Raw genomic sequence first — 12,144 nt, 5'->3', positions numbered from 1 at the left:
TGAATTAACCAACCAAAAGATACTTACGGGTGATGGTATAAAACACTCCGACCAAAATCTTCCCAAAAGATGCAGAGCTATAAAGAGAAGAACCAAAGTGCTCCCCAAAATACAAAACAAAACAATATTTGAGTAAAGAAGCAGTGCTACCTCTTTATAATACATGGGGGAAGCTCATCTACATTCTAAGACATTATTCCCAGTTCTCTTTTACAGACATCAAAAACAGGCAGCAAAAAAAAGTCAGAATGTAATCACAAAAGCTGTAGCAATATCATGGGGACCAGCAAGCAATCAGCAAGACACACAGACTATCGCAAGCGAAATGAAATGAGAGCTTCCAGAACAGCCCAATTTGGAAAAGATCCTCTTTTTCACACAAAAATTATCTTCAAAGGTTGAGCTATCAAGTACCCTCAGGTGCATTAAAAAAAAAAAAATATTTTTAATTGCTATCTAGGAAAGTAGTTGCATACTTTGGAAACAGAACCAGGGATGAGTACTCTGTTGGAGAACACTGCTCATGCCTGTAGTTTTAGCACAGTTGATGCTACTACCATCCCTTTTACACATATGCTGCATTATAGACTTTGAGCCTATATTACAAGCAGAAGTTATTCTTATTTTAAATAAACCTACTGATATCCTCAAATAAAATTTGACAATGTTTCTAGCCATTTAACCACTCATGATGACTTGAAAGTCCCTGCTCGGAAGCCAGAGTGAATTACTAGAACATTTGTATTCTAAGATGGGATGGGCATCTTGTCAACTATGATTTGACGTCTATCAACTTCATCATAAAATCACAGAATGGCTTGGGTTGGAAGGGATCTTAAAGATCATCCTGTTCCAACTCCCTGCCATGGACAGGGACACCTTCCACTGGATCAGATTCCTCAAAGACTCATCCTACCTCATCTTGAATGCATCCAGGGATGGGGCATCCATGACTTCTCTGGGCAGCCTCTTCCAGTACCTCATCATCTTCACAATAAAAAGTTCTTCCTAATATCTAATCTAAATCTCCCCTTTCACCTTAAAACTGTTCCCCATCGTCCCGTCCCTGTGCTCCCTGATAAAGAGCCCCTCCCCAGCTTTCCTGTAGGCCCCCTTTAAGTACTGGAAAGCTGCTATGAGGTCTCCCTGGAGCCTTCTCTTCTCTAGGCAATACAAGCCCAACTCTCTCAGCTTGTCCTCGTATGGGAGGTGCTCCAGCCCTCTGATCATCTTTATGGCCTCCTCTGGACTCACTCTAACAGATCTATGTTCTTCACATAAACCTCAGAATTCGCCATCTTCTTATGAGTATAATGAAAAACAGAAATCAATTCTAAGAAAATATTTCATTATGAGCTGCACAACAACCAATACCTAATTATGAAATGAAATTCTTCAACAGTACATGTATTATAATTCAATAAAAAGTAAAAGTCACAACTAACAACGATATTAAAAAGGCAAGAGATATCTGTGAAATGAATAAAAAGCGAAACGTCTAATCTTCTATACATCTGTTGCCATAAGGGTTTTCAACAAACACTTCTATACTGAGGGTACTAGCAGAATAGAAATATTCCAGTGTTAGACAGAAATATTCTGTCTGAAATGCAAGCACACTTTTCTAAGTAAAATATCAAACACAAGCTTTTCCCAATTGAAATATACTAATCATCCTCAAGCTGTGCTAGAAAATCCAGTGATATCTGCATTTGCAAAACCTCTAAGAGCTGCTTGGGATTATGCAGTTGTTACAATGTTATGTCAAATAAATTAAATCTAATAGAAAATAAGTCCTCTGCATGCATATCTGCACTCCAAGCACTAAGCCCACACTGTAGCAGAAGACAGCTATGCATCCTGTCCTCTGAGATGTCGCATTTCCTGAAAGGCGCTCAGATGCTGATACGAGTTACAGTTGCTCATTGCCTTTTATTACCAGAAACATACAAAAAAGGAACTAAGTCACCTGCGCCATGTCTTTCATTCCTTCTAGAGCTTTAGACATTTTATTTTTTATGATGAGAACAACAATTTAATCATCTGCAAGCTTCAGCACATTATCATTTGCTACTCCAAAAGGATTTGAGGTAACACTCTAATCTACATTACATACAAAACATAAGGATGAGAAGGCTGTATTAAATCTCATCAATTCAGTTCCGAGTGCCATGACATGTACCTCTGATGCATCACGGGCAGCAAATAAACAAATTAATTTTAGAATAAGAAAAAGATCCCGCCCTGCAGCACTGGATGCAGCACTGGATCCAGCTCAAGCACATAAAATAACAATTTTCATCCACCCGTCAAGACAAGTTGCACTTGCCCCATTACTAGAAGTGTTTAAGACCAGGCTGGATGAGGCTCTGAGCAACCCAATCCAATGGGAGATGTCCCTGCCCATGACAGAGGGAGTGGAACTGGAAGATCTTTAAGGTCCCTTCCAATCCAAACCAGTCTATGATTCTTTGTACAGTATTTTCAGTCTGCTTCTGCTGTTAACAGACTACATCATAAAAGTTTCCTATGACAGCAATCCTTAACAATTGATAAAAAGTATTTTATATCTTGAAGGCTCCAAAATAAATGACACCACTATAAACTCTTGGGAAGTGGAAGAGAATCGGCAGAATGGGACAGAACCTTGCCTCTTTCTCCTGGATGCCCTAAGAAGCTGCCCATCCAGGTAAAACTTTCTGTCTGGGGCCCTACCAGCTATTAAGATTTATTTTTTTTTTTTAATAGATAAAAAGAACATATCATTGTCAAATTAAATTGTTTGGTTTGGTTGTCATGCTATTCCCCACCCCCACAGTTTTTCTTCTGTTATACGTTTGGACATCAAACTTAACTGACATGTGACGGTAGGTTCCAGCACAGTAATGGCTAAAATTTCACTGATGAGATTCTTGGGTTTTGTGAAATCATAAGCACTTGGAGAGAAACCACAATGGATCTGTTTCACAACATACCTTATCACCCATATAATAGCATTCATGCTGAAATACATTACTCATTTTAAGAAATGAAGTAGAGTTTAATCTTAAAATTACAAATTACTGCAGCTAACTGCAAAACCTACAGGCTTCTGTTGTCTATTCTTTTTAAACATCTGAAGAAGCACTTCTGAATAAGAACTCATGCAAGTCAAACACTGAATCTAGCCAATATTTCATGTTCTCTGAGAAAGATGAGTTTTCTGTTTGGAAGGCTGAATTGGATGAGATATGCTTTCAAGCACTACATAAAAGCTGAGCTCCTACCGACTGACTCTTTGCTAAGCCTCTTAACTCCTCAGTTTATCCACCCGCCTGCTCTAGAGCATTTTGCAGAAGTAAAGCTATACAGGGTGTCAATCAACACCATCTCCTCAATTTCAGAGGGGTTATTCCCATCCATGCCAGCTAGGAAGTTTACACATGGCAGCTCTCTGCTCAATACTGACATGTGCCAACATCTTCAAGTACCACCAAGAAAATACAGCAGCAGCTCCATCGCACCATTAAGACAGTTATGTGGCCCTGTTGATTTGAACGAACCTGAAGGAACAAAATAGCAAGATTAAAAAGCAAAGGAAACTGACCCTACAGTAGATAAAGAATTGCTGTCAAGAAAACAAACCAGGAAGTTGTCAAACAAAAGATGACTGAACAAGAGCAAAAAGAAATAAGCAATCCAGGTTAGGCTACAGAAAAAAAACCCTACAAACAAATGTTACCTTAACACTAGAATTGCTCATGGAAAACAGGAACAATTCCAAGCACAGATCTTATCGTAGGCAGTTAGCTTTCTTCCTCCTTAAAGCTAACATGCTTAATCCACAGCAACAGGTCTTGTAATAAGCCAAATTCATTCTAAACTAGATACAAGCTTTACCTACTTCGTGGTAGACCAGAGAAATATTCAGAAGCTTGTCCAAAAACCACCTGCTGGCAAGCACCACTGTGCTTACAACTCAAAGATTTAGGCCAAGATGAAATCTTATTTCCACCATGAAATACTTAAAACAGACATTTTTACTAGAAAAGAAATAGGTTCATGAGCACAAGATGAAAAGTAAACTAGCATCATTCAAGTGACTCTCCAGCCTAAAAAGCCAAGTAGTCACTGCATTTTATTTCACCATCTAGGATTGCTTTGGCAGAAGTCTCCCACAAGACCTTTAGCCTTGTTATGAGCTATCCCAATGCTGGAATATTTCAAAGATCAAATAAATACTTTTACGAAAATCAGGATATAATATAGTAAGTAAAACTTACACGAGCAGGAATGAATGAGCACAGATTTAAAATCTTAATAAGAGAAGAGAAATCAGTTAAAAATCAGAAAAAAACAGTTTGGGAAGTTCTACTACTTCTGGCTCACATATCTTATGTCTCTGCATGCACTTATTCAGATACACTGACTCTGCAGAAAAGAAATCAATTTTTACTGCTTTTTATTTCTATGCACACTATAGAACTCAAAGAGCTATGAGAATCTATACTGGATTAATTTTTGGCTGATGTACCACAAACAAAACTACTAAGCGTATTCTACCTATGAGCCATTTCAGAAATCACAGATTGGTACATGACAAATTTTGAGTACACATTTAATAATTATTGAGTATATAAGCATTACTATTGGCTCAGTGCAAACATAAAAGGCACAACTAGATTTCAAAATTCCTCTAAAATGCCCTTTCAAAGCATATGGCTAAAGAAGGAAAGCACTGGTCAACTTAAAAGTACAAAGTGCAAACTTTAGTACCGGAAAAGAAGAATGCTATTCTTACTGAAACACTTTTAAAACCAGGTTAAAATTACGTGTATTTTATATTTATACACAAATGCTTACTGAGAAGAGTTCAAAACAAATCTCAGAGAAGACAGATTACAGAAAAGTTTGCTGTACTTCAAAACAGAATTATTGGATTCTTATGAAAACTGCACATATGGTTTCAAAACTGATGAAGGAATAAATGTTGTGAAACAAACTTCTACAAAGTTAGGGTAAGAAATATGACAGGTGCTTATTACTTATTATTTGTAAACTAACAGGTGATAAAATCTTTAGAAATATGAGATAATTAAGCCTGAATTATTAATAAAAATTGTTTCAGCATAGAATTGCTGCAGTAGAAACATGAGTCCATTCCCTCTTTGATCATACTGGTTTTGTACTTGGCATATAATTTCTCAGAAACCTTCCAAAGAACTCACAAAATTCATGAGCTCACCACCACGAGCAGACCATACGAATCAAAACAACTCGCTGCCAACATAACTCTCTGTGACATATGTCACTCATTGCAACTTCAGCATAGAGAGATTGAGTTGACAACCACAGTGTGATTTAAATTCCAAACAATAAATTTGCCTTTCTAATGTCTTTATTGCCTATTAAATTTAAATAATACCTTGTAAGGTAAAAATAGGTAACATCACACACTCCTCTGGCTTGTTTCTACACTCTGTTTCTACTGTTCCCATCTATGGATACGATTCATTTGCCCATACCCAGGTGTGCTGGGCCTGTCTGAGAGGCCATCTGGAGGCCAAGGTATCATCCAAAGGATGACAAAGGAATGTCATAGGACCTATGGAAGCTCTCTATCTGTCTGGAGTGGAAGTTGGAGTTCAGCCATGATAACTGAAGCCATCTCAAAAGGCACTAAATGCCTGCATGGGAAAATTTAAATTTCATTTCTATACCAGGACTCATCTCCAGCCTGGGATGCCCTACACTACAGAGACATACCATCAAGTGTGTCAGACTAGAGTTGAGTGCCAAGCACCATTACTGTCAGTGGGCTCGAGAGAGCTATTGACTTCACCCAAGGCCAACACTTGCACCTCATCACTCAAGTATCCCCCAGGTTCCTCTGACCCTGTGGACAGAATTCCCATTGACTGCTGAGCATGGACACAGCTCACACTAGAGATACCTGAACTCAGATGTCTGAACCACCAGCCAAATTCCACCCTCAGGCCAGGTGGGATGATGACCAACATAGAAACCTAATTTCTGCCCACCTAACTTTAGGCAAATGAGTTCAAACTGAATATTGCTAAGACAATAACCATTGTACGATCTTTCATTGTTAATGCAAAGAAATAGATTCCTTCAGACACTGATTGAGTTAAAACCTCTGTTTTTGGATAAGGCTAATCCACAGCTACCCATGTCCTTCAAAGCATATAGGAACACGCTTAATCTCTCTTAACGATGGCTGTAGCTAGCTTATAGAACCACATGCTCATAATATCGATAGCTTTATTTCCTTCTCCCGTCATCCTCCTACATTGTCCTTTTGCTTCTTCTTTCCTAGTGAGTTATAAACCTTAAGATAATATTCTACCTTAATCACTTTCTTCAACGACATTTATTACAGTCTTACTGTAATAAACTCGAGATGGTAAAAAAACTAAAAATAATGCTGGCTGACACCTATTTAGAACAAAATTCAGCACACGCAGATACAACACTCCCAAGTTCACTGGCTTCAAACACCAACTAGATTGATGCCAGGACTTCAGACTACCAAGAGCCCAATAAAGCAGTGCTAGCAGTTAAATCATAGCTCTTCTTGGTCTGTCCTATACTCTGTACAGTCCTGATACTATGTTAGATCTGGACAAATATGTGTTTAAAAATTTACAGCACCATGATAATATTTGCTTTATGAATAAAAAGCCCAAAAGCACTGTTTTTCAAATCTCAGTAGAGATACCAATAGTAAAGTTAGCATCAAAGCTTTCTTGCCAAGAGGTCACTATTTTAAGCAATGGATAAAAACTTCCAAGTTTAAAAAAATGTAAGTTACGCAGAGAAAGAAAAGTATAACAAAAAGAGAATACTTTAAAAAGGTATACGAACAGAAAAAAAATTTAAATAATAGTTACCATCTATGTAGTAGAAAAGACTTGATATATACAGGAAAAAAATGCATGTCTGCTACGCTTAAAATTTGCTGAATTGTGAAAACCACCAAACATAAGTAAAATGCCAGACCAAAAATGCCAACTTACTAGTAGAGAAATTCAAAGCATAAGATTACCTTGTTCCAATCTAAAGCATAGGGAACGTTTTGCAGCCTCTATCTCTGGACTTGGATGATCCAGAACACGCCTGCAACACTGCAGAGTACTCAGTGATTTCTCTTGAGGAGCAAGAGTCTTAGTAGGTGAGACGTACAACCTTAACCAAAACACAAAGAAAGATCAGCAGGACACACAATACTGAAACCTTTACTTTTGTAATATCAATTTTGTGCCCACTAATAATTTACAACAGTGCAAAATCCTGCAATATGATATTCTAATAACACAAGATATTCTGAAGTAGAAGAGTACATTAGTTCAGTCAAAACCTGAACTCTGCAGGTCTGGCATGTCAAATCAAAGTTCAAGGAGACTTCTCATAAAAATCTTATATATTATCATTACCACACGCTGAATTTCAGCACTCCCTGAAGTTCAAGCGCATTAAGTGCTGAATACACACTAAAGATGCTGTTAATTTCCCCTCTACGCTTACCTCTCTTTACATTTACCTGTATTACAGATTAGATAATTTCAGTATTTGACTTTACATTTAAATGAAAGTTTCATTCTTACCTAGTTTACTCTTTTACCTGTAACAACTTAATTAACTTGTCAGAGTGCCGATTATAATTTAATTTTCATATACTATCTTCTCCAAGATGAACCAAGTGTCAACAAGTCAGATCTTAAAAATTAGAAAACATTTGCAGGGAAACAATGACAATCCAATGTCGATATTCAATTCCAAGAGAAAAAAAAATTAAGGAAGAAAATCTAGTGCATACATGTTATTCTCAAATGAGAGTAGGCAACTAATCAGAGGGTCAAGCACATTAGGAAGCCAAATATCAAAGCAGATTTCATGGGGAAATTCTTGATGCTGGGATCTGTATTGCTGCTGTTGCCCTTGCAGATTAGTGGACACAAGCAGACACCTGGGAAAGCACAGATCTCCCCGGAAGGGAACTATTCTTGGCCATCAAAGACAGCTTGCAGGTCCTTGGCCTGACCACTTTGTGACTGATAGGGCTGCAAAGGCAGATTCCCGGGCACCTGCAAAAGACTCCATGGGCTACAAACCAATCTGAAGTGTACACAAGATGCAAAGGGCAAGAACAGGAAATAAAAGGGATTGAGATCCTCAGATGACCGCTAACAGCTAACAGCCTTTCACCTTCAGGGTTTTGGCTCAACAGCTACCCAAGTCCCCAGAGAGCAACTGTTTTCCAGTGTCTGCTCAATGGTTTGTTTCCCTGTGAAGTCAATCAGCACTCTGTCCAGCTCCCATGGAATAAATAAAATCACTGCAATCCCTCTCTCTCCTGGCAATCCCAACGAAATCAACTACAGAATTTCTCTAAGGAGAGGACTCACTTCCTCCAACTTCCTGCTACACATTTAAAGAAAAAAAAATGAAAAAGAGGGGGAAGAAAATAAAAGCTTTCAGGTTTCTTGTTAACCTGCAGAAGTGCTTCAAAATTCAAACATCTGACGAATCTGCAATGATCAGACACTTGTGTAGAAACACAAACAAAAAAAAAAGTTTTTGAATTGTCTGCAATAATGCTAATTCTACATTTCTTTTGGTAATTCCAGTTAAAAAAAAACAAAAACCAAAAACAAAAAAACCCCACAAACCAAAAGTACTCAATGCCTACAATTACTGATCAACAACCAGCAAATACATTAGTCCTTGGCTTTCCAGATAGCGGTTTGTTTTACAGACTAACACTACAAAAAGGCCCCAAGCAGCAGGCATCACACAGCTGACTTTTTAGGGAAAAGAAGAAGAGATTTAGCCTTGAAACTAAAAACTATCAACAGCTAAACCAATTCACTCTTAGTGCAACACATTTATTACCAAATACCTGCTACCAATTTCTTCCCGTGGATGCATATGCCAAAACTTACCTTAACACGAAGGTAAGTTTTGGCCCCAAAAAGAATTTAGGTAACTTTCCTGAGGCACACAAAATAATGCTTTATACTGCCCCGACACATTAAAAATGAAAACATTTTGTGTAACAGGACGAGATAAAACAAATTTCATATTCTTTAATGTGAAGGAACGTTAGGGTTTAGACCAACGTAAAATTTTATTCAAGTCCGGATTGACAACTCCCAAAAAGCCCTGCGCAGACTAACTGTACACACCATGAAACAACACTGACAAAAATTTCCACACCATTTGTTGATGAATCTCAAAAGCAATTCTCCAAACCTGCAGCATGGTATTGTTTGTACCATGAAGCACACACAACCAGCACATAACAAATATTCACAATAAATATTTATAGTACTGGGATTCATTTAAAAATCCTTTCTCTGCTATCCAAAATAAGGATGTTTAATTGCATCTCAGCTGCATGATACTGTATTTTATTCTCAGCTGACACAAACTTCAGGTCAATTTAAAAATAATCACATAAAAAAACATGCTGAACTTTAACCATATGCTTAAAACAGTTATTTAAGTAATAAATTATTAGTAATATACATTTTATTACAGACACTTTAAAACAACGGAATATCAGTTACGTTTAATATGGTTATGCAGCCAATGACTGCCACAGTATTCCACCAGGGTCCCTACAATGTCGGCCCACATTGCTGGGACAAGTTATGAGGCACCAGGCTCACTTATTTATTTATACGTCCAGGCCATAATTTTTCCCTTCTGTTTGTTTTTAAGTGAGCACAATCATTCCTCTAGGTCGATTTTATCTGCAGCTTAATTAATTTGCTATCAATTTCTGGTTTATTCAATTTATTAGCACCCCACCGCGCCTTCAGGAGCTACCGGGGTGCTTAAGACACTCAACCAACCATTTAGAACAACGTCTAAAAGACAAAAGCCCTCCCAAATCCCCGAAGATGGGAGACGAATGGGCAGAGGTTTTAGGATGGGGAGGATAGAGCTGCTCAGAGAAAGGCTTTCCGGGAACAATTCCGCTATTTTTAATTCCTTATGTAAACAGGAGGCTGAAACTAGGCTGAGACTTGATATTAAAGCAAGATGATGCTCAACGGGGAAAACAAACACCAACCTCCCGCCGAGGGGGTAAAGCTCCGACCCGAATCCCATCCCGCACACAGACCCTTCTCTCCTTAGGTTTAAGGGGGGACACAGACACACAGACAGACGCACACCCCAAAGGGAGGTTTAAGTTTAAGCAGAACGAGATCAAGTGGACTCGGGGCTAACGCTGCTCAGAGCCTGCACAGCATCACCAGGATGAGGGAGGCGGCGGGCGCTGCCAGCCTGGCCGGGGCGGGATATGGGGGTGCCAGGGGCCCCTCGGGGGGGACGCAGGGGGTCGGGTCCGAGCCGCATGTACCATGTATCCTCGTCCTGTCCGCAGCCGCCGTCCTCCAGCTCCAGCACCGCCACTTCATCCAGCACCGTGGCCGCCGCCGCCCCGCCGCCCCCATCCTGCTGCCCGCCCGCCGGGAGGCCGGGAGAGGGCTTGAAATAAGCGAGGGGCTCGGGAGGGCAGAGCAGGGCGTGCGGGGGGCTGGGGGGGCTGGCGGGGGGCAGCAGCAGGTGCGGGGCCGCGGGGACGGCGGCGGCGCGGCTCCGCAGCTGCTCGTTTTGCTTTTCCAGCTTCCGCACCAGCTCCTGCAGCTTCTTCACCTCCAGCTCGGCGCTGGGAACGCCGCCACCGCTCCCTCCTTTCACCTCCGCCATCATCGCCGGCTTCAGCAGAGCAGCCTCCATCCCTGCCGCCGCGCACCTGCTCCGCCGCGCCGCCGGAGGGCAGCGCCTGGGGGACGCGGGAGAGCCTCTCCCCGTGCTGGGAGCCCAGCCCTGCCGCTGCCCGAGCCCTCCCCGCTCCCCCCGTCACGGGGAACGCGGGTGGGTGCGTCCCCTCCCACGCCCGAACGCTGCGCCCGCCGTGGGAACAAAGAGATGCTCGGTCCCCGCGGCCAGCGAGGTGCGGGGAGCCTTGGCGGGGACCCTCCCTCCCGGCGGGGGTCTGCAAACAAAGGTGCCCCTACCCCAGCCCACCCCTTCCCGAGTGGCTTTGGAGCTGGCCCAGGACCGCGCTCCTCTCGCGAGCCGTGTAATTAGAGCCTGGTGGTGTGAGGGTGGTAATTATGCAGATTGGAAGTGTGATGGGAATGGGGAATCACAAATAGAGGCTTTGTTTGGTTTAGTAAAGGAAGGGATTCAGCCAAAAGCTGGCGTTTGTGGCTTTGAAATGTGCTGATTCTAGGAGTTTTGATTCACAGTGAGGAAAGCGACGTATTTTTGAAGATGCGATGCTGGTGAAGCAGCAAGACTGAGCCAAGCAGAGTAGAAAACTGCGTAGCTACATAATCATAGAATGGTTTGGGTTGGAAGGGACTTTAAAGATCATCCATTTCCACACCCCTGCCATGGGCAGGGACGCCTTCCACTGGTTCAGGGTGCTCAAAGCCTCATCCAACCTGGCCTTGAACACCTTCAGGGGTGGGGCATCCACAACTTCTCTGGGTAAACTGTGCCAGTGCATCACCACCCTCACAGGAAAAAAATCCTTCCTAGTATCTCATCTAAATCTCCCCTCTTTCATCTTAAAACCATTCCCCCTTGTCCTATCACTGCATTCCCTGATAAAGAACCCCTCCCCATCTTTCCTGTAGGTCTCCTTTAAGTACTGGAAGGCTGCTATGAAATGAAAGATACCCTCGTATTGGAACTGAAAATTAACTTCCTTTACCATAGTCCTAATACATACGTGGATATGTAACATTCAGATCTTTGCCTGAGAAATAATTGAATAACATTCACTCATGGTAGGGGTTTTATATTGTCCTACATTGCCCATTATTGAAAGAAACCATTGCTCACATCCCTTCTTCGCGCCTGGCAGGTGAGCGGAGATTCAGTATTGCCCAAAGCAGCTCAGCTGTCACACAGCCCTCATTGGGTTCGTTTCCCCTAGCTACAATGACTGTGGACAAGCCCCTAAGTGACGGAATAAAAGCCTCCTAAAGCTCTGATATGAAATAGGGAATAAATCTCCAGGAATCATGTTAAGTTGTTCAGCCAGCCACTCATAATAGTTATCAATCAGCCACTAGCCCATTCTTAAGCATTAGCTTTGGGCAGAGCAGTGGCAGTAACAGC

The 12,144-nt window shown here is 41.3% G+C and overlaps 1 protein-coding gene across 2 annotated transcripts in view; it reads right to left on the bottom strand.

The window, feature by feature from the left end:
- Positions 1 to 10,940, bottom strand: part of SLAIN1 (SLAIN motif family member 1) — a 43,119-nt gene extending 32,179 nt beyond the window's left edge. Inside the window, exons 1-2 of one of the 2 annotated variants that reach the window (XM_054056722.1) lie at positions 10,370 to 10,940; positions 7,046 to 7,185 (exon numbers count right to left, since the gene is read on the bottom strand). In XM_054056722.1, the coding sequence (XP_053912697.1) occupies positions 7,046 to 7,185; positions 10,370 to 10,749 (520 nt within the window). In that variant the 5' untranslated portion in view covers positions 10,750 to 10,940. The remainder of the gene's footprint in view (positions 1 to 7,045; positions 7,186 to 10,369) is intronic. The other variant, XM_054056720.1, reaches the window with a different exon arrangement.
- Positions 10,941 to 12,144: the final 1,204 nt, after the last annotated feature.

Source organism: Cuculus canorus, chromosome 1 (genome assembly GCF_017976375.1).
Source record: "Cuculus canorus isolate bCucCan1 chromosome 1, bCucCan1.pri, whole genome shotgun sequence".
In the NCBI taxonomy this organism is placed as follows: Eukaryota; Metazoa; Chordata; class Aves; order Cuculiformes; family Cuculidae; genus Cuculus; species Cuculus canorus.
The sequence above is the reverse complement of the archived record's forward strand: the minus strand, read 5'-3'. Positions and strand labels throughout refer to the sequence as shown.